The sequence below is a fragment of the Labeo rohita genome, chromosome 18 (assembly GCF_022985175.1).
Source record: "Labeo rohita strain BAU-BD-2019 chromosome 18, IGBB_LRoh.1.0, whole genome shotgun sequence".
NCBI lineage: Eukaryota > Metazoa > Chordata > Actinopteri > Cypriniformes > Cyprinidae > Labeo > Labeo rohita.
The window spans coordinates 8,692,518-8,720,422 of record NC_066886.1 but is presented as its reverse complement, the minus strand read 5'-3'; the positions used below and the strand labels follow the sequence as shown (position 1 = coordinate 8,720,422).

The window sequence follows — 27,905 nt, the reverse complement described above, 5'->3', positions numbered from 1 at the left end:
TAGATAGATAGATAGATAGATAGAATGTTACACTGAATGACAGATAGAACTATCAGTAGAAGGGTAAAAAAAACAGAACAACTGATTGACAGCTAAAACAATCTAATGATAAACAAACAATCAATAGAACGACTGGTAGAATGATCACCTGAGTGAAAGATAGACAGAGTGATTGATAGGATGAATGGAAGAACGATAATCAGTAGACAGAACAAAAGATCAACAAAACAATTGGTAATCTGTCAATTGATCAATAAATAGAATGAACGTAGTGGTAGATAGAACAAAAGATCAAACGATAGTACAAACAAATGATGGATGCACTGATGGACGGACAGACAGACAAGTGGACTAGTTGTTAAAGCATATTTTGTTAATGCATAATTTCAAGCAGTTCAACCCATTCAGCCTATTTCATGGACCGGTTATGAATATCAAGCTTGGCTGTACTCCTCCACTACTACTACTATCTCTCATGACTTCTTGCCAGTTTTCCACAATCAGGGAACAGTGTAGTACAACCACCTCACACTTATATTCCATCCTGCTTGAGTGAAGCCACTGTCTGCCTGCTCTCACTGCAGCACTGACCTCTGCAGCATGTTTGGTCCCTTGTCTGATTACTATTCACATGCAGTACAGGACCTCTGGACATCTCTGAGGTGAACAGCACATTGCAGATTGCATTTTTTTCTATTTATTTTATTCATTTCTCATGTTAGGCTCAAGGGGTGGGTGGGTTACAACTCCACAAGGCACAACACATTGTTTATGATTCATCTGAAAAACTGATTAATATGTTGTTGCTCTCAAAACACTCATGGTGTTGCCTTTTTCATGCAAGGCAGTGTACGAGTATCCTGTGGGGACGTACATGCTTAATGTGTAATTATACTGTAATTTCATTAATCACTCTGATTCTCGGGGATCTCAGGAGAGTTTCATTGTGCGAACATAGAGACCTGTGAGGAAACGACTCCTTTATTAGCAGTTCTTACTCTCTTCTTTTTCTGCTGTCATCATTTCAAGTGTTGGCCATTCTTCAAAGTTTTTTGATAATCTGTCCTAACTGCCTCAGAAAAATATGATGCAGACAGACAATGTCTGGGTGGTGGCGGCATCTGCCAGAATCTTGACGTGATTTTTATGCAGAAAGTTCTACGCAGCTGCAGCCATTACAAGCAGCAGCCACTGGAAGAGACTGGAATCACAAAGGCTTTGTAAACATCCTCACAATCAAACAGAATAATTTATGAGCACCAGATCATTTTGATGTTTTGTTTGGACACTGGAGCCTTTATTTCTTTTTTTTTAATAAATGAAAAAGTATTGTGCATGATAATGAGAATAATGAACAATCAAAATTCACCCGAGGCCCTCGAGAACTGTTCTTTCTCCAGCTGGCGTACACATGTGGCTCAGACAGCCACGGTGTGTGAAAGAGGGAAAGCGAGAGGCAAGAGAAAGCCCCAAAAAAAAAACACAAATTCCACAACCAAATCTAAAACTTCTCATTCACCGATGATGACATCATTGCCGTACCTTGCAGCAGAGGAACGTCTTTGAGGAACCCTCCACTGTACTCCACCTGGTACTCCTTCTCCTGAAATCCCGGTATACATTCAGCTTTCTCTTCCTCTTCCTGCGCTCCAGTGCATGCAACCTGAAACAGAAAGAAAGATATCCATGGGAATACTGAATACAAGAGGCAATTTCAACATTATAGTATAGCATATATATTTATATTTGTTTAAAAAAATAAATAAATAAGAAAATAGAACTGCACCCACAACTATAAGTCATCAAGACCAATTGGCAAGATTCTAAAATAAATAATTGATTTATTTAAAAAATATAGCAATTGAAATCAAAGTAATAACAGCGCAGATTATACATTGTATAAAATTGATTTTACATTGCATTACAGTAATTTTTCAAGCAAAAGTGTAAATGTGAGTACATTTTAGTTATTTGAACTGAGTTCAGTCCTTTCTCCAAGAACTTACTGATAAGCCAAAAGGTCAAGAAAATCTTCAAGACAATTTTTTAAAATATATATATATAGTATTTACTGGGCTTTAAGCACTTTAGGTATTTAAGCACATAAGGAAAAAGACATTACATATTATTTAGCAAGCCTGTAACCACCTAAATCAATCATTTAAAAACATTTTTGTTAAATTCAGGGAATTTACCATAGAAATCTGATGTTTTTATAACATTTATGACTGTTATAGCAGGTTTTGTGAAGTTTTGAGTTTTCATTTAGGCTTTATAGGCTTTTGAGCATATTTGGACAGGTCCCTTTTCTAAAGCACCCCGTTATAGCTTCCCAAAGGGTAAATTTTAACATGTTTTGATAATTATTGACCTTGCGAGTCCACAGAATTGCACTGCAGTGTTTTTTCCAGACTGAGCGAAAAACCTAGGACTAGTTCAAAAAAGTAGGTTTTTCACATCTTTCACATCTTCTCAATCATTTAAAATTGGTTTGATTGACAGCAGTGGTTCTAGAGGCAAAGTTGTTCGGAACAAGGAGGTCTATCATACGATATGAATATCGTGTGTATGTGCGGAAAACCTTGCAATATAAAATAATTTACGCCCTTGCAAAATGGCCCCTCAGTGGCCAATTTCTTTCAAATTTTTCACAGACCTTTGGGGCTGTGAGTCAAACAGGCCCACCAAGTTTTGTTCTGATCGGCCTCAGTTAACCTTGTCTAATAGGTGCTTAAACTTTATCGGCCAATGGCGGCCATGTTTTTTTGTGATACGCAAATGTCCCCATAGACCAGTGGTCTTAAACTCAATTCCTGGAGGGCCACAGCTCTGCACATTTTTGCTCCAACCCTAATCAAACACACCTGACCCAGCTAATCAAGGTCTTCAGGATTACTCAAAACTCTAAGCAGGTGTGAGTTGGAGCTGGTTGGAGCTAAACTCTGCAGAGCTGTGGCCCTCCAGGAATTGAGTTTAAGACCTCTGCCATAGACACTTGTGGACCAAGACCGTGCACAATGATTTTCATGTTGATAGGACAAATGGTTGCCTAGTTATAGCCATTTTTATGGTTTTTTTTCTTTTATAGCACCACCAAGTGGCCAATCTCCACTATTTTTTTCCTGTGACCTCAGCTTGAGCGCTTACATACGTGTGCCAAGTTTAGCGAAGATATCGCATTCCATTCAGGAGGTACAGGCATTTTACTAAAAGTGGCCCTGCCCCGTCAAACGTTTTGCCATCCCTTTGCCACATTGAGTCGAAGGTTTATCTTTTTTTAATAATTACTGATATTCACTCTCCAGAGAATCTTTCTGCACTGGTTTGGTTCCAATCGGGTGAAAAACCTAGGACTAGTTCACAAAAATAGGTTTGCAAAAAATTCGAAATACCCAAAATACACAAGCATTTGTGGTTAAAAAGTATATACATTTTTATTTTTTTAGAAAATGACCAATTGTTTCGGTAGATAAGACCCTTATTCCTCAGCTGGAATCGTGTAGAGCCTTTTGAAGCTGCATTGAAACTACAGTTTGGACCTTCAACCCACTGATCCCCATTAAAGTCCACTAAATGGAGAAAAATCCTGGAATGTTTTCCTCAAAAACCTTAATTTATTTTTCGACTGAAGAAAGAAAGACATTTTGGATGACATGGGGGTGAGTACATTTGTGATTTGTTCAAGTGAACTAATCCTTTAAAAAAAAAAAAAAAAAAAAACGTAAAAAGTTTTAATTCAGTCATACATTGTTTCAGAACTAGAATTATAATTGTTGCTGCCTTCAGAGCCATAATGAAGTTGCCATCTGCTACATCATGTCACGTTAGCTTTTACCTAAAATACAACCTAACCTACAACCTAAAATAAATATAGTTTATAAAGTTTCTCTTCCGCATTTGTATCTGCATGATAGAAGTTAATTCACCTTTGACACGTTAAAATTACCAGTCTTTAAATTCACAAATACAGTCTCTCTCTAGCCACAATACTAATCAAATGTAACTAAAAATGCTTTTTTTTTCTCACAATGCCAACATTCAGTGCACTATTCTTACTTTTAATTCATTCTCAGAACTGAACTGCATAGTCAAGGTTTTCCGTGTAAAGAATTTATACCCTGATTTTGCCTGATTACATCTTTTGAAAGAGCAAAAAATAAAACTCATTTTCCTGTTCTTAGTTAAAAACAACTTAAGATGCACTGCTAAAACAAGTGTACTACTGACCAAATCTGGAATATTGCCATTCAAACAGTTCAACAAGTCCATTTTCTGTCGACCCCACAATGACTAAATGCTGCTTTTATGGCGAACAAGAGCACAATGATTCTGCTGAGGGCTTTTCTGGTCAATTATACCAATTTTAGGTTGCCTTCCACTTAGGAAAGCAAAGCTTGTCTTCATTAAGAATTAAAGGTAATCATCCAGCTTTTAAAACTCGGAGGAAATTGCTGTTTTGTGGCTTTTAGGTCGATGGTAGATGGAGAGGTTTTTAAGATGGCTTTTCCCTTTTGTAAGGACAAGCCAGCCATACAGCACCAAGCTTTCTGTCCATCTTCCTCTTTTACTTCCAGCAACATTATTACTCTTTCACACCTATTTTTGCTCTCCATCAATCACCCTTTCAGCTGGAGGGAAGCAGGGATTCTTTCTGACAATGACACACCCTGCATGCCATCCTTGAATATACAGCCCTGTTCCTCCTCTCAGTTCTACATAGTACATAACAACTCTAGACACGCAGATGGAATTTCGGAAATCCGCTCAAGAGGTCCTTCCCAGGGAATACATTCAACACAGATTCAATACATCAGAAACACAGAGCATAAATCATCAGCTGTGCTGTCTAAAACGTAAATATTTTAGATTAGATAACCCATTTATGAATAATGAAGGTTTTGGCTTCGTTTTCTCCCTTTGTGATTTAGTAAAACCCAGCGCTTTTTTTTCAAGCATTCTCTATGAAAGGATATGCGCAATCACACAGCTGCTTTGCAGCCAAAAAAAAGCCATTCTTTCTAACTTGAAAGAAAAAAGCATTAGTGTACACAGGGCCAACTCGCCATAAAAAGACAATATAGGATAGGGTAATATAGGGTCATTCTATAATTGTGGGTACACCTCATGTCCGTGAAGTATATTTTTAAAATATTTTTTAATCAGTATAAAACCCAGATGCATAATGTTCTAACACAAAATTATAGTTTCCCAATCACAGTACTATATGTTGAAAAAGTCGTATCTTTTGTTCAAAAATGATGTTTATATCACATACAACCTTGGTATTCAGCTGTCCGATTTTGTAAAGTTGCTCATTCTACTCTGCATTTAAGTATGAAAATTACCTCAAATATAAATGAACTATAAATCAAGACATTTGGGTGTGTGCTTCAAAAATAATAAGTGTTTATTGTGATATAACGTTTTATTTGTAGCCAAAAAACTATTGTCAACTAAGTTACCCACTAGAAAATCCCCCCTCAAAATGGAATGGTTTTTCCCATTCTCACATAATTTGCACAATATGATGATATTTCCTCTAGAAGCACGTGGATGAAACACTAAAAGTTACGTTCTCTCTTTCCCCTAATATTGGTTAAACTAGCAACCCTGTGTCAAGAGTGGATTAATTGATTGTCAACCGTGTTACCCAAGTATTACTGCTGAAAATTTTAACAAGACAAGTTAACTAAAACTTATGTTTTGTTTATGAAAACATATTTCTAAACATACAATATGCTCAGTAGTTCTAGGCTTCCATGTTGAGTATAGGCCCAAAACACTAAAAATCTCAAATAAGTTACCTGTCAACTGTTACCCAGTAAAGGTAACATGGTGGACATGTATTTGTATGCACATATTCCTACAGATCATATAGCACTTTATACAATATAGATTGTTTCCAAGCAGCTATGTGCCTTTTGGGACAATAAAACCTTACACCTACCCCTAACCCTAACCGATAAACACCCATGAGGCATGCTATTTTCCACTTTCTGATTTTTTCCTTCATTTGTATTGAAAATAAATGCCTTTCTGATGTGATATGTGATGTGAATGGAGAAGAAGGAGTTTGGCAAAAGGCAGATTCGAACTTGGTTCGATCACGTCAAAAAATTAATTGCAACACGCTTTACTACCTACACCACTGGAACTGCTGTTTAACAGGCATCTTTTGCAATGTTGTCCAACCCTACCACACATTGATGGGTGGAATTAGTGTAAATAGCCTCTGCCAACAAGGCGGGCTATTTGCACTTTGTGTAAATGATTCATTTCAATATTGAAAGTACAAATTCAAAGCACAGACATTCAATAAATTGCCTTGGATATCTGTCTTTCCAAACTGTAGCCTTGTTCAGCCAGTCTGCATCTCGCTGAGTTCTCTTTAGTTGATATTGAAGCTAATATCCAAGTCAATTATAGAAGATCATTCAAAAATGTCGAAGTGGTGGTTTGATTTGCTGTGGAAAGCGTAGGACGGCAAGGGCCTTGTAAGGAGCCAGCTGGGATGCAGAATGCACATTACGAGGGCAGCTCTCAAACAGCTGCTGCACCTCACTGTGTGTTCAGATGAGCAGCATGGATATGAGATTGTGTGCTTCTGCACTGTCACTACCTTCAAATCCCTTGAAAGAAGAATTCATGCCACAGAGCTTCAGCGTTAGGGAGCTTCAAGCATGTTATTACTACAGCAATTCAGAGCTTCAAGGAAAAACTGCAGCTGGAAAAAAAGCCATTTGCGATCGCACACTCAGCAATACGGCACAGAGTTTTCTTTGACGTTTCCCCTAGGATACAACACAGACAGAAAAAAAAATGGAGAATCTCAGCACTGTGTATTTTGAGGAGAAAATAAATGCTTATTTTAGCTTATTTTTTAGATTTAATGAGCCAAATCTGACAAAAGTGCTGTGTTTACTGAAATGGAAAAAATACTATCATTCTTGTCCTACAGGTTAATTTGCTGCTAAAATAGTAGTGCCCTTAGTGACGCTCAGATTGCACTATGCAGTCTCTTATTAAACGCACAAAGGCATACTCTGCTTTATCTCCGATTTAATGACAAATACATCTGGGGGTTAAGGGCACCTCTTCCAAACAAGGTCCCCACTCTTTATGGTTATTTCCATTCGACCCACTGCTTCTTCAGTCCTTCGGGAGTTCTCTTAATGGAGTTTCTCATAAGAGAACAGAAGCTAGTTTAGTTACTCGGAAACTCAATGACTTTTCTGACCGCATACGAAGCAAATATTCTTAGAATTGCCTCAGCGGGGTAGAGATAACATTGCATATAAGACAGCATGACAGAAATTTCTCCAATCAGCATGGTGAACATCCATCCAGACAAAAAATGTCAGAGCAGATATTATCACAGGGCGCCTGTGCACATGTTTGCCCTCTCTCGGAACAAAAAGAGAATAAAATGATAAAGAAATAAAGATGAGAAGGAAAAGAAAAAGCTGGACATTAATTATGTTGTGTCCTTCAAACTGCCCGAGGCACAAATCCATGAAGTGCCAGCAAAAAAGTGGACAGTAAAAATTTAAAAGGGTGTTAAAGGGGAATTCAAAAAAGGACTTGTTCTTGCATTCGTCTGGAAAGTTTTTTAATTGTTGATCAAGGTAAATGTTCTCAAGAGCAGGGGTTTGCAAACTTTTCATGCCAAGGACCACCAAATATGATGATAAACAGGGCTCCATTTCTAAAATTTAAAGTCATATTTTTGTGCAAAGACCCATTTACATAAGATGCTTTGTCACTGACCTGATTTCTGATCTCTTCCAGGTTTAAAACGTAAAATTAGGGCTCAGGGTAATTAATACATATTGTAGGGCTGTCAGTTTAACGCGTTAATTAAATAGTTATGAAAAAATAATGTGATTCAAATATTTTAACACAATTAATACACTGGCCCCACCCCCCAGACCTGTACGTCATCTTATGTTTTATATAGTTGACTGTTGACAAATACAATGCAGGGCAACAACTCCATAAATGCAGTTATGCCTTAAAATTCAAGATATTGGTGCAAAAAATGCCCCTGTATGTGTTTTGTGTCATATTTATATATATATAAATCAAATGAAATCAAACAGGCAGCAAGATGACATGAGTGCTGATTTTGTCCGATTTTTTATCTTTCACAAGCTTAAATGTGATTTTTGTAGAACAGTTTAGTAAATAAGAAGTTGATACTGATGTTGGACAATTTTTGCAGAGAACATATTACCTTTGAAGCCACAGCAGAATTGTTGCGCATCTCCAAGGAACACAGCGGTGTTTAGTTTCGGAATGAATCCACGTTTTGAACAAATCGTGTGAATCAATGATTCAAAAGCCCATTCATGAAGAGAGCCATTTACTTCATTTCTCTATTGAATGAATAAATGAATCATTTTCAGTATTATTTCATTTTTAAAAAAAATGCTAAGAATAAAAATAAAAACATTAAAGGAGAACTCCACTTCCAGAACAACAATTCACAAATAATCAAATAATAAATTATGATTTTTGAGGAAAGCATTTCAGGATTTTTCTCCATATAATGGACTTCATTGGTGCCCCGATTTTGAACTTCCAAAATGCAGTTTAAATGCAGCTTCAAAGGGCTCTAAACAATCCCAGCCAAGGAAGAAGGGTCTTATCTAGCTTTTTAAGCACAAAAGCTTGTGTAGCACAGGCTCTGGAATGCGCGTTCACGTACTATTGAATCACGTCGAAAGGTCACGTGGAGCGCAGGGGGAACCACAGACCCAGTGTTTACAAAGCGAACGTGCAAAGACTAAAAAAGTGCAAGTAAGTCAAACGCTGTTCACAAACAAAAAAGTACAACGATGTTGGATGATTCTGAAGTTGTAGGAGAAAATAACATGGATTTTTTTAACATACTCTACCTTTTTGAGCTGGAGTACACAGATGATGAACTTGTGGTGATTCGAAGACGTGATTCATAGTAGTGATGGGAAGTTCGGATCATGTTACCGACTCGGACCTTTGAGTCTCGTTCAGCAAAATAAACGAGTCATTTTGTTCATTTTAGCAAAATCAGCATCACATGACTGCCCTATAAGATGAACGAATGACTCGAAAAACCCGAAGACTCGAAACAGGTGAACTAATTCCAGTACAGAACCTAACAGGATGTTGCGCATGCGCAACTGAACGAATCACTCCCCCGAGACGACTCGTTCTTCCCGAGTCACATTAAAGATTTGTTTAAAATGAACAAATCGTTAAAGAATGCGCATCCCAGAGCCTGTGCTACACAAGCTTTTATGCTTAAAAAGTATACAAATTTTTATTTTTCGAAAAAACGAAGATCGTTTCACTAGATAAGACCCTTCTTCCTCGGCTAGGATCGTTTAAAGCCCTTTGAAGCTGCATTTAAACTACATTTTGGAAATTCAAAATCGGGGCACCAATGAAGTCAATGAAAAATCCTGAAATGCTTTCCTCAAAAATCATAATTTCTTTACGACTGAAGACAGAAAGATATGAACATCTTGGATGACAAGGGGGTGAGTAAATTATTTGTAAATTGTTGTTCTGGAAGTGAAGTTCTGTTGGTAACAAAGCTGTTTTGGTTACCAATGATTTTCATCGTAAAAAATACTGAGATGTTTCTCAAATTATCTTTTTTTTATGTTCCATAGTTCACGTAAGCCTTCTGCAGCCTAAATGTTTATGTGTAATAAATTCTATGCTGAATCAAATAAAATATTTTTCTAAAGCTACAATTTGTAATGTCTACTTGATACTTTCTCATTTACCACAAAAATAGCTTTAAATAATCTTTTGTGGGTATTTTCACAGTCAAATTTATTTTGTGATTAATTCGATTAATGTTCACAAAACACCATGTAATTAATTAAATTAAAAATTTTAATCGACTGACAGCCCTAATATATTGACAAGTGTATTAAAAGCACCTGTAAATTCATCTCATGTTCAATACTGTTGCATTCTGTCAAATTGTTAGAAAACATCCTGTGTGAGTCATCCAATGGGAGGAGAGAGAAATGAGGTAAGAGTGAATGTGCGGCCATGCTCACAGAAATGTGTGGCCTTGTTTGATGTGACAAAAGAAAGCCAACCACAAAGGTATTGTGCGGGTCTGCCTTCATCTCCGCTGCGTGGCTGCTTACAGGGGATACAGGCGTCCAAAGCAAGAACACCACCTGCTGCCTTGCCTCGACTTATCCCCTCTCTCTCCTTCCCTCAAGAACGCATGCTTTTCTTCTCCTCTGTCTGAACTGGAAAGCGTAATTGATTGCTTGGCATGTTGGTCACCTTATCAGTTCATTTCTGTGATACAGCTGTGTGGAGACTTCATTAGTTTCTAATAATTTGACTCAGCATGATTTCCTTATTAAACAAAACCAGAGACGATGACACTGGTGGGCTGTGATGGAGGGGACAGGGGTTAGGAAATGACAATGTTCCCCGCTGGTCCGGAGACAAAAACATTTAAATGTGCTTTTAGAAGTCTGCGCTTTTCTGTTAGGTCTTACTGCTTGTGAACGACAAAGGGGGAAATTAAATGGATAGTTCACTCAACAATTAAATTCTGTCAGCATTTACCCACCCTCATGTCGTTACAAACCTGTGGGACTTTTTCCCTCCGAATAACACAAAAGGAGATATTTAAGACTGTTTTTCATGCAATTAATGGGGACTGAAGCTTTCAGCCTTTGAAAAAAACACAAAGCAGCATAAAGTGTCACAAAAATGTAACTATGCACCAAATTCGATTATTCTGATAACAGGAAGTCATATGACAGATGGGCCATCCAGTGGGGTGTTAACTGCTGCAACTTTTTGTACGATTCAACAGATGCTACACATGTGTAAGAGTAAAATATAATGTAAAACACAGCATTAATATGAAGATGGACCTTTCTTGCTTTCCAGAGGACAGAAATATAGATGTTCCTGGATTGCTGAGAACTGTGTGCCAATAATCCTTTGAATCAGTGAGTTGAACATTGATTGAATCAGCTGAAGTGAACCAGAGCAGTCTGATTCATTAACAAATTACAAATCATTAAACAAATCATTCAGGCTGGTTTTGTAATCTGAATTAAAGGAGAAGTCCACTTCCAGAACAAACACTGACAGATAATGTACTCACCCCTTGTCATCCAAGATGTTCATGTCTTTCTTTCTTCAGCCGTAAAGAAATTATGTTTTTTGAGGAAAACATTTCAGGATTTTTCTCCATGTAATGAACTGATATGGTGCCCTGATTTTGAACTTCCAAAATGCAGTTTAAATGCAGCTTCAAACGAATTTACATACTTTTTATTGTCAAACGCTCATCTTGTCTCACTCTGCCTGAACTGTTTTTTTTTTCCCGGTTCATGACAGTTAGGGTATGTCGAAAAACTCCCATCTCATGTTCTCCCTCAACTTCAAAATCGTCCTATATCGCTGTTTTACCTTTTTTGTTGAGGGTGTTTGATCTTCTTTGCATGTTCACTTTGCAAAGACTGGGTCGGTACTTCTGCAGCGATGTAGCATGATTTTGAAATGATTTTTGAAGTTGAGAGAGAAAATACGATTGAAGTTTTTCAACATACCCCAACTGTCTTGAGCCAGAATACACAGAGTTCATGGAGACCAAGACAAGATGAGCGTTTGAGGTCAAAAAGTATTTAAATCGCATTTAAACTGCATTTTGGAAGTTCAAAATCGGGGCACCATATCAGTCCATTATATGGAGAAAAATACTGAAACATTTCCCTCAAAAAACATAGTTTCTTTACGGCTGAAGAAAGAAAGACATGAACATCTTGGATGACAAGGAGTGAATACATTATCTGTCAATTTTTGTTTTGGAAGCGGACTTTTCCTTTAAGTGACTAAAACATCTTCAACTCTCCTGAACAGGTCAAGGGTTACAGTTCAGATTTACAGTTCAGATTAAAATTTTTAATTAATTCTGGTATAGAATCATTAGTAATTTCAGTCATAGACTGTAAGTGGTAAAATGGGATGCTAGATTACCATTGTAGGGTTTTAAAGGGATAGTTCACCCAAAAATGAAAATTCTGTTTTTAATTACTCACCCTCATGTCATTCCAAACCTGCAAGACCTTTGGTCATCTTTGCAACACACATTAAGATATTTTTTATGAAATCTGAGAGCTTTCTGACCATGCATAGACAGCAATACAATTGACACATTCAAGGCCCAGAAAGGTAGTAAGAACATCATTAAAATAGTCCATGTGACATCAGTGGTTAAACCGTAATTTTATGAAGCTACGCAAATACTTTCTGTCCACAAAGAAAACAAAAATAATAATTAATTACACAATTTCTGAATGTGAGCTATCCCTTTAAGGTTAACATAACTGTTGAGGAACAAAAAACACAGCAAGAACATCACAATCACTGAAACCGGATCGGTCCGGTTCATAACGAAACATTCAGGCTGAATTTGTTGACTGAATTAATCAACTCTGAAAAGATCTTAACCATTTTCAACTCTCTTGAACATGTCAGGCACAGATTTTCAAACTTAAATTTCAGTTTCAGTTTTAATACAGAGCTTTCATTTGGAAAACTTCGAATATAGCACACAAGGTCATATAGGTCAGTTTATGATACTTTTATGGTGCTTTTGCATCCTTTTTGAAGCTTGAAAGCTTTAGTCTCTATTTACTGTAACGGCACAAAAACAGTGTTAAATATATCTCAGCAATTCACACAGGTTTGGAACGACATTCGGGTGAGTAAATAACAACAGAATTGACATTTTTAGGTGAGCAGTCCCTTTAAGTTTGAGGAAAATGATAAAAAGGCAGCAGCAAGGGCTATGTTTGTTATAAACAAAGATAGGTGTGACAAGAGACAAGACAAATAAAGCATGAAAAACAGACTTCCAAGCAGATGAGCGCCATTTCTTTGAGGTTGCTTTATGAGACCCTGCTGAGATATAGAGGTTATGGTTTATTCAGCTCTTCCTGAGAGAGTCTGGCTTTTTGTTTTGCTTCACTGAGGGGAAACAGAGTTCAAACCCATCCTCCGTCTCCGCTCATAAACTGTGCTATAAAGCCCAGAGTGATATTGAAGATCTAAACGTGCGCCTTACTTCGCAACTACATTAACACAGAGCCTGATAAAACTCTCTAGTTCGTTAGCTTTAGCACTTTTCCAAGGCCGACAGCATAATTTATGCATGCAACTCACGCACGTTAGAAATCCCACAGTGCTTGATACCTGGATTCTTTCGGCTTCATCAATGAGGTCAGCGTCTGAGGCATCGAATCTCAGCTTACTTATAATGCCTAGATTAATTCTTTCCATAGAAAGTCTGGAACCAACATATTTCCCTGCAACTAAAGCAATAGTTAAAGTACTCTAATCCTTTTCCACGCCATGTAATCTACTCATTAGACCTTCTAACCTCAAAACTACTGGGGGATAAAGGCAACAGATGAAAACGTAGCCATAACACAGGCCACAAGCGCTAAGAGTAATTTCCAAAAGCGTTTTACAGCCACCTAAATTGTACAACCTAGTTTGCAAAGGGTGATTAGAAAACTCCACACCTCGTACTCGTACACCATATGTTGTAAAATGGAAGACTGGATTTCCACTGAACCGTTTTAAGATTAATATAACTGTTGAGAAACAAAAACAAAAGCAGCAGGAGCATTAAAATCACTTGACTGCAGATGGCAAAATGTAAAGATGGCGTTCGTGATGCGTTCCACGCACATTAACTCACTGATTCTTTTGGTGCCTCACAGATTTTTCTCTTAAATAAAGATGTCAGTAGAGCAAATAAAGTTCACCAGCCTTATTTGGTGAGAGAAAAGCAGTGACCACATACGGCAAGTATCAGATCGATATGTCACTACATTTCTCTGCTAAAAGAGAAAGTGAACAGCTTTAAGTGCATCCTCCCATCTTCTAGAGTCCAAGTTAAACCTTCTCCTGTCTCATTCACCTACTAAATGAGAACAAATTAATATCAACATTATTATCATGCAGCCATAATGATGGTAGAATAGGCTATTCATTCTTTATAGATCATCTCCGTTAATGCTGCTCAGAGAATCACATCTTTAATTAATTAGCCCATTAAAGTCATATGCAACTTCAATAAGTCAGCAAGAAATTAACACGGACTAAGAAAGCCTTGCGTATTTCAGCCATAGCAGCATAACAGGGCAAGGATGCTTTCGTGAAGTTAACTTAGATTAATATGAAATCAAAACAGAACGCATTTACTTCCATAACACACATTTTTGTCTTATTGCAATTCATTTGTTCATGTTATAAGACGAAAAATTGTCTTCATAACTTTAAATCAAAACATAATAACTTGCTCTTTTGAAATGACCTTTTTTTTCGCTTATCTCACTTCATAGGGCTATTGAGTAATGTTAACAAACAGGCAAAAAGCTATTTAAGCACTGCTTTGACAAAATCACATTCGGCGTAGCTCCATTTTGGAATGGAACGAAATGAAGCATTAAATATCCTATTTCACATGGAAATACATAATATTATGAAAACAAAATGGGTTGTGAACATCAATAAGAAACCAACATTTTGAGGTTTCAGGCTCCTCACTTTTTCCACCACTTTTTATCCCACTTCAAAACTAATATGATATTGAATATACTATTAAAAAGTTCCGTGAAAACTGAATGTTAGTGTTTACATTTAACTACATTTATGTTAATCTTTGGCTTTTTGAATAGCGTGTTCAATAATTCTTTGAAGTTATAAATCAGTTTTTATTAATAATATGAAAAAGAAATAGTAAAACAGTGATAAAAGTTTTCAGGCCTGCACCAGCTGCTTTAAGAAATAAAATAAAATAAAATAAAATAAAATAAAATAAAATTTTGATAAAATAAAATGTAATTATTTGCCATGGTCTGCTCTAAATAATTATTATTAACAATTATAAAATTATCCAACGAAAAGCAGCAAGTCTGTTTACAATGACTAAATGACAACAGTATGTTTAAGTTAATACTTGAAAGCCATTGGCAATTGCATCTAATTAAGGCACCGATACATCTCATCTTGTGTGCAGGTCATATAAACAGAATTCAGTAAGTAAGAAGCTCAGATGATATTAAAAAGTTAATAAATGTTATTAAAAACTGAATGTTATTTATTTTATGTTATTGTATTTACATTAAAGAAAATTTATGTTCATCTTTGGCCTTTTGAAAAGCGTGTTCAATAAAAGTTTGAAGTTATAGATACGTTTTTTGTATTAATAATATGAAAAACAAATAGTGAATCAGTGATTAAAGTTTTCAGGTCTTTACCAGCTGCATCAAGTATTAAAATAAAATAAAATAAAATAAAATAAAATAAAATAAAATAAAATAAAATAAAATAAAATAAAATAAAATAAATAATAATAATAAATCATTATTTGATAAAATAAAAAAAATAATTATTTGCCATGGTCTGCATGATTATTATGAATAATTATAAAATTATCCAACACTAAAAGCAGCGAGTCTGTTTATAATGACTTAGACTAAATGACTACAGTATGTCTAAGTGAATACTTGAAGGGCACTGGCAACTGCATCTAATGAAGGCACCGATACGTGTCACCTTGTGTGCAGATCATAAAAAGAATTCTGCTGTAACTAAGAACCCCGGATGCCACAGACTGAGTAAACTCTGCCCAGAGGTGTTCAGTGCATGACATTTACACATAGGGTAAAGAAGTTTATTTTGGGCATGTGGCTTTCTAGGAACCTGTACGCACGGTCACTCTGCAGTGGGCTCGGAAGGCTTTAGCGGGAGCCGTTGTCTCTTTAAAGAGTAGTGGTGATGGCCTCTGGGCAGATGGTGTGACAGGCCTGAAGTGTGATTAAGGTTGAGACTTCATTGATGAAAGCCAGCGCAGCCAGAGTCACTAGGCAGAGTCTGGTGTAAATGTCAGCTCCAAAAAAATAAAAAATAAAAAATCAATATGGCCATATGAGTTCACAGACAACCTGAATGGGAACAACTGCAGCACCTGAAGTGTGGGAGTTTGTGGTATTAGGGGTAAGTTAAATTGCATGGATAGTCATTTTTGCCACTAATAATATACAGTTGTATATCAAGATCCAATCTCACTAAACAGACATTTTACTACTTACTAAGTTTTGCTTTGAAGGTTATTTTGCATATAAACTGATTATGATGTAGGCTTCTGTTTAAAACACACACACACGGAAGATGGAAGTTATTTTTATGCTTTCTGGTCAGAGTTTCCCTTCATGTAGATTTAATAACCACTAAGCTTTTCACATAAATAACTCAAAATGCAGTTGTTTAAGGATTTTTTGCAAAATTTACGAAAGCAACCTGGGAGTCTAAAGTTCCTGCCAAAAAAGTGGTTCTCTGACTGCAGCATGACTTAAAAGTATTTAAACATTAAAATAATGTAACTGTAATCTAAATTAAAATGCTAAAAACACATACAGTCAAGATGTATTATAACACTAAAATCATTTTTATTTTTATTTTACCTCAACTATTGTTTTCACTGAAAAACAGAGCTCTAGAATACATATTATACAGTTGAGGTCAAAAGTTTACATACACCTTGCAGAATTTGCAAAATGTTATTTTTTATTTAGTACTGACCTGAATAAGATATTTCACATAAAAGATGTTTACATATAGTCTACAAGAGTAAATAATTTATAGTTAAATTATAGTTAAATAACTTTTCCCGTTCACACACGCTTGATTCTTAATAACATGTTGTTACCTGAATGATCCACAGCTGTGTTTTTTTGTTTAGTGATAGTTGTTCATGACTCCCTTGTTTGTCCTGAACAGTTAAACTGCCCACTGGTCCCACAAATTCTTTGTTTTTGCAGCGTTTTTGTGTATTCGAACACTTTCCAACAATGACTGTATGCTTTTGAGATCCATCTTTCCACACTGAGGACAACTGAAGGTTTTGTATGCAACTATTACAAAAGGTTCAAAAGCTCACTGATGCTCCAGAAGAAAACACAATGCATTAAGAGCCGGGGGGTGTAAACCTTTGAACAGAATGTGTATATTTTTCTTATGTTGCCTAAATATATATATATATATATATATATATATTAGTTTTCATCTAGTACTGCTTTCCGAAAAAACAGAAGATACTTATATGTTTCCCAGAAGACAAAATAAGTGAAATTTACCCTGATCTTCAAATTCAAAAAGTTTTCACCCCCCGGCTCTTAATGCATTGTGTTTCCTTCTGAAGCATTAGTAAGTGTTTGACCCTTCTGTAATAGTTACATATGAATCCCTATAGTAAATACATTGTGTTAATTAATTTTACTCAGCACCTAACTGCATAATTAAACTGTATCAGGAACACCTTAAAATAAAGTGTAATCATTTTTTAAACTCAGAATTGCTTAAAAGCCTGTGTACAATGTGCACTGGACCACAGAAAGCCAGAAGTCAAAACTGAAGCATTTTAAACTACATATACCAGAATAAACACAATGCATGGTGCCCACCCTGGAAGTGATGCCCCTGGGCATGCGCCCAAATACCCATATGGTTCATCCAGCCTTGTTAACAGATGTAACATTTCAACATAGAGTATAATATTCCAATATTGCATCAAATGAAGGCCTCAGGCTGATGCACAGATGCCCACTAAACCCCTCATATCCAATAACCCCAGGAAAATACCCACATCCCCAGACTGTATCTAATGTGCATTAATTATTGCAGTCGCATGGGATGATACACATTCCCCTCCAAACTATCTCCCCAGTGACGTCTCGGTTTTCAAATCTGGCCAAAACGGCACCCTACTGTTCATAGCCAATGAAAAGACCACAACGTCCCGTAATCTGCCCCCAGCTGAGCAAGAAATTATTCCCTCATCGTTCCTTTCCCTAGTCCTCTGCTCTGTGGTAAATGTCAGTGCACATGGAGGGCGTAGCAGGAGTGACCCAGGCCTGGTCACAGCGAGAGTCTGCAGCGGAATCAATCAGTCGGCCGTCCAAACAGCTGCATCTGGCTTGCCAGTGGGAGAAGCAGCCTGCACAACCATCTGGAATCTGGACACACTACACCTGCTGGGCCAGTGAATGAGGGTTGGTGCATAAGCAGGAAAAAAAAAAAGCCGGGCACTGGGCACAACAAACAGACACTCAATCTTGGACGGTATCTGCATTGTTGCTGTAATTTAGGAGGCAGGGCTGACAGGGTTCACAACTGTGGTTCCAACTCCAGATGTGTAAACACAAAGCGCCACCGAGGGATCCTGGCCTACGATTCAAACTCAGTTTAGCAATGATAAACTACTCGTATGCGACGACAGATGATAACGTATATCTTATACGTAACTTATAGCTTTGCAACCGAGAGACAAAAAGTTTGGTGCAATGCATCGGAACAAACTATTGGAAAATAATAAACATAAAGGTTCCAACATAAAGCAAAATCACTGCAGCGTGAATAAAGGGCACATCAGGAAAGAGCAAAAGAAAACAAAAGTGTTTACCTTAAGACATTTCCATTCAGCTGGGCCAAACAGCTGGCGCTTAGCCACTCTGTTTAAAGGGCAGAGAGCAGACCTTGGATGACTAAGCAGATCACTGGGGTCATAAACAGTCTGCATTCTGAAAAAAGGGGGCGTTAGACTGTCTGATGCATTTAATGGCTCTAAACTTAAGTCCACCTATAAACAAAGTGGTATAAATACCACATTTATGTAGTATAAACCACAGTATGTCTGAAAAGTCATACAGTTTTATAGTTTAAAACAGTCGTTTTAATTAGTTTAGCTTATTTTATTTGTTTACAGAGGCATGACACAGTAATAATAAATAGCTGTAAATGTTCCAGAATTAGCTAAAAAGGCTTTTTCATCTGTAGACCCTTAACATAATGTTAATAAGTCACCCTCATGTCAGAATACAGAATTATAAGTCAGACCGCCTAAGTATGTCCGCAGGTGTTCCCCAAGGATCTATTCTGGGTCCGTTGCGTTTCATGTTGTTTGTTTTAAAATGTTTAAAAAAAAAAGTAATTTTTTCATCAGCGATTACTTTGGTCTTCATTTTCACACCCTTCAAATACTTACAGTATTTAAATATTAATATTTAATATTAATAAACTCTAACCTGTAAATCTGTTTTTCTTTTTTTTTTTTGGAAAATTTTTTGCACTGTTGATCAGTTAAACTCATTATTGCTGAATAGAAATATTAACTTCTTAAACTTCTTTTTCTGTATGGTACATCTGGTAAAAAGCTAAATTTGGTAAAAAGAGCAAACAAAAAAAAAAAGATTTAATCGTTATCATTTTTTCTTCATTTGCATAATTCAAACAAATATGTGCTAGTAAATTAAATGACGTTATGTAACATTATTAATCACTTGCTGTTGCGTCTCAAAAAGCAATGGAGCTAATTCATTTTGTAGTTTCCAACTGTTTACAGTGAGTAAGAATAAATCACATATGCTCACTAGTTTCTTAACAATCTTTTTCATAAAAGGCATTCAAGCTTGTTTCATTATTCTGCCCAAAGGTAAAACACATACACTTAAAACCTGGGAATAATTTAAAATTAAATGGGCTAAATGTCTTCTCAAGAAGCTTATCACTCACCTGAGAACATACTCCAGTAATACAGAACATGCTGACTAAAGTGTTAAAAACTAATCTAAGCATATCAAAATGATTTTGATGGCTGAATGATATTTTGCCATGACATTTAAGTAAGTCCAGCGGCATTGGTTCAATATCGTAGCTGCACTTTCTTTGATAACTGCTGAATCTGGCTCGGGGTCAGTAAGGTCATCAACATCAGAAGTGAGAAGGTGACAATTCGCTCACAACAATTGTGCCATCAACTCATATGGCACCGCAACACCCCAGGATGTGTATTAAGGGTCAGAGGGTGCCATCCAATATGGGGATAAGCAAGTACAAAAGAGTCCCAAAGTCAGGTTTCTGTTTTCATCTCCTTCACCAGGGCCGTGGCAGAGAGGAATGGACAAGATTAGCCAGCAAAGCTAGCAATAACTCACATACGCCCAAACAACCTTCCCCTGGTGCTAAGCCCTTCCACAGTAGCGTCTGAATGCAAGATACGGTCGGCGTGAGCGATTGCGTCCTTTTTCCCGATTATCTGCTCAAGTCTCGCCGTCAAATCCAGCCACGGTCACACCATCCATCAGTTTAAAGGGCAAAGTTGCCAATAAGCCCTCCAACCCATGAAGGAGCCCTCCTTCTTCTTTTCAGTGAGATTCAATAGTGGATTGAGAGCGGAGAAGAAAGATTTCTTCAGACATTTTGAGGGAGCAGATCAAACTACTGGGCGATATTCATGGGGGAGCTGCAAAGATATCGAACGGGACGTCCACTTTTTCTACTTCTTCTACAGGCCTAATATTTCGCTGCTGACATGGTATTTGCTTTATCCCCCTTCCTGGGAGGCCATAGCGATCTGTGTTTTCTGGAAAATGTTGTAGCGTTCTATCCCTGGCTACCGCATCGAGTGATTCACGGGAATTTACCAGAGAAGTCAAATGGTTTGACTTCTTGTCTTAGCTTGTAAACAGCACTTACTCATCTCATGATATTTGGACTTCTTTCCCTCTCTGGTAAAATTCTGTGACTGCATCTCACGGATCTCTTCCTTCTGTGTTTTAAACCCTTCCAATTAACAACGTTTTCCGAAGGAGCATAAAATTCCTCCCTGTCAACAATGCCAATGAGACGCTTAAGCCAAGCTCAAAGGAGCACAACCGGCGGTACAAAAGAGATATGCAAATTACGTGTCTTTTCAGATCATTTGATACATCTGCACGTTTGATCTGGGTCCTTTCATTTCCCCACGTCTATTCGTCTCCAGTTCTCCTACTGTTAAATCTCCTACTGTTGGCGTGATTAATGACAACAGAGGCCGTGCGCTCGTGTTTTTTCCCCCCTCAGAATCAAACTCTTTAATACCATTTTATAAGCACGTTAAAAGGCCACTGAACGAGCTGTGAAAGGTTCCTCCTGTTTTCCTTTTTTATCATCTCCAGAGGGGAAAGCAGAAAAATCCATTTTGTCTGAATCAATATTTACTCCTGATGCTGTCTTCTCCCAAAATAATCGACAGCTGGTCTTTTGTTCAACCCCCGAAGAAAGTAAAAAGGAACTTAAAGGTTACCACACTAGAGTAGCTTTAAAAGCAGAAGAAAAAGGGAAACCAGGGGTAATGGTTATAATTTACCTCTCACAACATCCCCTGAGCTTTGCTGATCATCTCTATAACACTGTGAACCTAAAAAGCAGCTGAACTTCTTCATGGCGAGACATTATGTTAAAAGCTGTCTGCTTTCACAAAAATGAGGAAATAAATAACATTCTACATACTATGCATACAGCCTTCACTTCAGGGTTGAGTGAAATTAAGAACTGAATTTGAACTGAACTGGCCACACCAGGGTTATTATTTTTAGCTAAAACTATTAAAATATCTTTGTTAATTGAAATAAAACTGAAATTATGGAAGCCTGTTTCTGCCACTGAATTCAAAAACAGGTTTTTGCGATTTGCTATTTATCTCACAATTTAGACTACAAACTCACAATTCTGGCTTTTTTCCTCAGAATTACATGATATAAAGTCGCAATTGCGAGTTATAGTCAGAATTGTAATATAAACTTGCAATTGCGAGGTACAAAGTCTGATTTGCGAGATATAAAGTCATAATTCTGACTTTTTTCTCAGAATTGTGTCATAAACTCAGTTGTGAGAAATAAAGTCACAATTGCAAGATAAAAACTTGCAAATCTGACTTTTTTTTGCAGTTGCAAGTTTATATCTCGCAATTCTGACTTTTATGTACATATAAATATAAACTTGAATTTCCAAGTTATAAACTCCAATTTTAAGGGAAAAAAGACTGATATGTTTACAAAACTGCAAGTTTATATCTCACAATTCTGACTTAATAACTCGCAACTGTGTGAAAAAAAAAGAGTCAGAATTGCAAGATGTAAATTCGCAACTGCGTGAAAAAGTCAGAATCGTGAGATAAAAGGTCACAATTACCTTTTTTTTTAAATTATTTTTTACTACGTGACAGAAACTGGCTTCCATACTGAAATAGAATATAAATATTACTTAAGTTAAACAAGAATGAGAAATTAGTTTATTAATTAAGTTTAAGAATATTTTTTAATATATATATTTAATTATATAAATTTAAGTTGAAGCACTGAACTGGAAATAAAAGAAAACTAAACTGAAACAGGTATAAAAAAAATAAATAAACAGCAACCTAAATAGTAATATATTTAAAAAAAAAATAAAAAGCACATAAAATTAATAATAATTAAATTAAAAAAAGAAAGAAAAAAACTCTAAATATAAAATAAAATATAAAAATCTCCAAATAATTATTAAAATACCAGTAAAAAAAAAAACACTATTAATATATTATAATAAAATGACCACACCCCACAGGAAATTATATAGGACTTGCATCTATCTATCTATCTATCTATCTATTTAATTTAAATTCAAATTCATAAGATTTTAAATTCATAAGTTAATTTAAAATGTCAAATTCTGGAGTTTTTTGTTGTTCTATTTAGTTCTGAATGTTGAACCCTGTTTGCATGGTTAAAAAATATTAAAACAATAGAGTTCTAACATCTCCAGTGGCAGTCTGAAGTCTTGTAGTATCAGACATAACATTTTGTGTAATTATTTGATACCACCTTTATTCAATTACTTATGAAGTATGCAGGCTGACCCATATGACCCAACCACTTCCAGACAGGTCAACTACTGTAACAGGAAATACTCTAATAATCAATAACCTTCCATATGGTATCAAACATTCAAGCAATCGTTCTGTATATGCACTACAAATAAACTGACACTGATGGTAATAACATATAAAACATTAACTGTCTTACCTACTGCTAATGCTTCTGTTTAATACACTAGAAAACCTTTCCGTTCCATTCATGTTTAATGCTGATATCTGCGAAGCCAAACCATTGCAGAATAGTTTATACTGTAGGACAGAACACCACAGAACAACCGTTTTATTATTACCAACGATTCGAAAGCTTTTCTGCTCCACTGCCCTCTGAATATATTAATATATATCTCATAATACGAAATGAATATATTACATACTCGCTCAATGAAGTAAGAACTCTATTATCAATCAATGGAAAAAACAGCTGCACACCTGCGCACAAAAGAAACAAATTGCCTTTATACAATTCTCCAATATTAATAGACGAATTTATAATCTGACAGTGTGAAAAGACAAAATGATTTCATTCTGTCTGTTGACCTCATTGAAAGTAGGCAAACCTACTGTCTGTTCATTATTAAATATATTGCATAAAATTCTATTAAACTTCTAAATTAGCAAAACTGAGAAAGTTTATCTCCAACTACAATCAATTCACCCCGCAGGCATGTCACTTCCTCTCCTTTTCAACTTGTTTTAATCTCAGATAATCAATGCTAACATGAGTGCCTTTTTCTTAGTGAGGAAAAAAACATCTGAAATGCACAAAAGAGAAAGAATCTGCCAAGTAACTGAAAGCACAACAAAAAATTGGAAGATAATTTTACAATATTGTCACTTTAAGTTGTCAGAGTACAAGAGATCCAACAAGAGGAGATTGACAATTATGTGCCACGTAGAGGAAAGTGACAGACAGACGGGTGGAAGTTCTTAGATAATGCGGGAAAAACAGCACTGAGACAAGCAGATGTGGGGAGGGAGTCAGTCACGTAGGGTTATATTTAAACATAACAAAGAAAGACTTGATATTGATGCCGAGGAAATGGAGAAGATTTCAATACAGTGTCGGCCAGGAATAGGTTAGTGGGATCAGGCTGGCAGCTTAAAATTTCTAGGCCGTTTCAAAGGTGTCGGGACTCCTATATCGGCCATTGTGCGTTCTGCCTCGTATCACGTAGGACTTGATTACCTGTCTGTCATGAGCGCGTTACAATCCAGTCTCTCAATTCTGACAAATAACTCAATTTCTTGCACGCTCAGAATGGCAAAACCCATTTTGGGCTATTTGCTTGAGAGTTTTACGCTATGAGAACACAAAGCAACTTTCCTTCAGTGCTACTGCAGCAGCTGACGCTTTATTGAATCAAGTTACGCTTACATTTTTGAGCTGTTTTAACAGTGCGGTTTTTGAAGCAAGACCTTTAAAACCTTATATCCAAGAAAAACCCACCGCATCAGATAAAACAGAAATGAAAACACACAACAGAACAAAACAGGAAGCACAATGTGAATTATTAGGAGAAAAGACATGGGAAGTTTCAAGGTGATTCAGGCACAACGCTGTCTATAGCTTGGCAACTGCAGAAGCATAAATGTGGAATAATGGATTTATGATTACAGTTATAGAATGAGTCATTAGCTAATCATTGCAATTAACAGCCTGTTATTTTGGATGTAGTCAATTAAGTGCTTTATTCAAAGCAAATCTATGAGACATACAGACTGATTTAAATAGTGAATGGTGTGAAGCACAGAGCAGAGGTGAGCGAATGCCTAGAACGAGCTGTGTTTATTGTTTTTAAATATATATTTTTCGAAAGTCAGAGCATCTGTGTTTTTTCTCACTTCAGGATCACTCTGATATCACTCCATCATGAGCATAACACGTTAACGGCCCATAATGCAACTGCACAACAGAAAGAATTATTTATGTGTTAAACAGTGTAAATAGGCTACTAGCAATTAGAATGAAAGAAATATAGAATTTGTGAAATTTTAATAGAAAACACAGACATGTGTAAACATGACTGGGTCATTTAAAAACATTAAGTATGTCTTTAACATGAGATAAAATCATATAAATCATATAATAGCAAGAAAAAAAACTTGCGATTTAAACTCGCAATTTTGAGAACATATCAGTTTTTTTTTCCCCCTCAGAACTGGACTTTATAACTTACAGTTGCAAGTTTATATCTAACAATTTTGAGAAAAAAATTCAGAATTACAAGAGACACAATTTCGACTTTTTCTCACAAATGCGAGTTTTTATCCAGCAATTCTGACTTCATAACTTGCAACTACAAGTTTACATCTAACAATTCAGCTAACAAGTCAGAATTGTGAGGAAAAAAGTCATAATTGCGAGTTTTTATCTTGCATTATAACTTGCAATTGCAAGTTTATATCTCACAGTTCTGAGATTTAAACTTAAATTTAAAATTAAACTCACAATTCTGAGAACATATCAGCTTTTTCTCCTTTTAGAACTGGACTTTAGCCTGCAGTTGTGAGTTTATATCTCACAATTCTGAGAAAAACATTGCGAGATACAAACTGGCATTTGTGAGAAAAAGTCAAAATTGTGAGTTTTTATCTTGCAATTTTGACTTTAGAACTCGCATTTGCAAGTTTATATTGAACAATTTTGAGAAAAAATGTCAAAACTGAGAGAAAAAAGCCAGAATTGCAAGGGAAAAGTCTGCATTGTGAGAAAAAAAGTCAGAATAGCGAGATACAAACTCGCATTTGCAAGAAAGTCAGAATTGCACATTTTTATCTCGCAACTCTGACTTTATAACTTGCAATTGCAAGTTTATATCTCACAATTCTGAGATTTATACTTAAATTTAAACTTAAACTCACAATTCTGAGAACATAGCTTTTTCTCCCCTCAGAACTGGACTTTAGTCTGCAGTTGTGAGTTTATATCTCACAATTCTGAGAAAAAAGGGCAGAATTGCGAGATACTAACTCGCATTTGTGAGAAAAAGTCAAAATTGTGAGTTTTTATCTTGCAATTTTGACTTTATAACTCGCATTTACAAGTTTATACTGAACAATTCTGAGAAAAAAATTCAAAATTGAGAGAAAAAAGTCAGAATTGCAAGGGAAAAGTCTGCATTGTGAGAAAAAAAGTCAGAATTGCGAGATACAAATTCGCATTTGCGAGAAAGTCAGAATTGCACATTTTTATCTCGCAATTCTGACTTTATAACTCACAACTGCAAGTTTATATCTCACAATTCTGAGGGAAAAGTCAGAACATATCAGGTTTTTTCCCCTCAGAACTCGACTTTAGTCTGCAGTTGCGAGTTTATATCTCACAATTCTGAGGAAAAAGTCAGAAGTGTGAGAAGAAAATCTGAATTGCAAGAAAACAGTCAGAATTGTGACAAAAAAGTCAGAATTGCAAAATAAACACATTTGCGAGAAAGTCAGTATTGCAAGGTTTTATCTTGCACTTTTGACTTTATGACTCACATTTGCAAGTTTAAATCTCACAATTCTGAGGAAAAAAAAACGAAATTGTGAGAAATACAGTCGGAAATGTGAGATATAAACTTGCAATTCCAAGAGAAAAAAATGTTTTGTGTTTTTTTTCGTCAGAACTGGACTTTAGTCTGCAGTTGCGAATTTATATCTCACAATTCTGATAAAAAAAAATCAGAATTTCAAGAAACAAGTCAGAATTGCGAGAAACAAGTCAGTACTGTGAGATACAAACTCGCATTTGCAAGAAAAAGTCATAATTGTCAGTTATCATCTTGCAATTTTGACGTTATAACTCGCAATTGCAAGTTTATATCCCAAAATTCTAAAAAAAAAAAGTCAGAATTATGAGAAATTAAGTCAGAATTGCAAGATATGAACTCAGTTCTGACTTTTTTCTCAGAATTGCGTGATATAAACTTGCAATAGCAAGAAAAAAACTTGCGAGTTAAACTCACAAATATGAGAACAAATCAGTTTTTTTCCCCTCAGAATTGGACTTTAGTCTGCAATCGTGAGTTTTAATCTCGCAATTTTGACTTTATAACTCACAATTGCAAGTTTATATCTCACAATTCTGAGCAAAAAAAGTCAGAACTGTGAGAAAAAAAAGTCAGAATTGTGAGAAAAAAGTCAATTGCGATCACTAGTTCTCTTGCAATTCTGACTTTGTAACTTTGTTTACATCTCACAATTCTGAGATAAAAAGTCAGAGACGGCCTTCCAAAAAAAACACTGCAAATATTGCAAGCAGCAAACTCAAAACAAGGGTATAAGATTTAGAAAGTCCTGTGGATTTGTGAGGATGGATTGGACTGAGTGTATGAGTAATCTCATCACTGTCCAACTAGAAACACTGTGAGAAAACAGCATGTTTGCACAGATAGCATGTAACCTTCTTAACAGATAAGACAGAAAAAATCTTTTGACATTGCACAGAAACTACACCATGCCTAGTACAGCACAATCCTCTCCAAAAGCCATAAAACACAGGCTCTGTTTCTTGACGCTACATTAATTTAACCAAATCTGACTTTGCTAGGTTAGATTGGTTATTGCATCTCGGCAGGAACACGTGCGAGCCTCAGAGGGACTCTTGAACTCTCTTGCCTGTGTGAAGGTTTGTGAAAGCATAAGGTTTAATGATCCATGAGCATCAGATGCAGGTTTCTAGGAGTGGGGCATTGAAATGATGGATCGATCTGGATATTTACGCATTCAAGCTGCTAAAACGTGCCGGCCCATACAGAGGCGGAAGAGAGAACCGCATTTGTCCCTCTGCCACATCTTCATCTACTTCTAAACCATCTCTCCAGCTCAAGACAGAAAGCTCGATCTATGCCACACTGCCTAACCACAAACACACCGGCTCATAAAACCGCAGCAACCACTTATCCATCATGGTGTAAAACTCTCCAGAGATATGCTGAACTCATCTCTGAAAGTTTTACTTGGTAATGCCTCTAATCTTCCTCCATTTACTGGACGCCAAACACCGTAGGTACCTGAGCTCGATGCATTAAGCAGAACAATTTTCTCTTTAATGGAACATGATGAACCATGGGAAGAATGGACAAAGAAACAAAATGCACTGCTCTTTGCAGGGGGAAAAAATGAAATGAACAAAATGTGAACTGCA

At 36.2% G+C, this 27,905-nt stretch overlaps 1 protein-coding gene across 1 annotated transcript in view; it reads right to left on the bottom strand.

Moving 5' to 3' along the window:
- cdh13 (cadherin 13, H-cadherin (heart)) overlaps window positions 1–27,905 on the bottom strand; it is a 394,548-nt gene that overhangs the window by 279,983 nt on the left and 86,660 nt on the right. Inside the window, exon 2 of the mRNA XM_051135516.1 lies at window positions 1,543–1,663. Coding sequence (XP_050991473.1) covers window positions 1,543–1,663 — 121 coding nt within the window. The remainder of the gene's footprint in view (window positions 1–1,542; window positions 1,664–27,905) is intronic.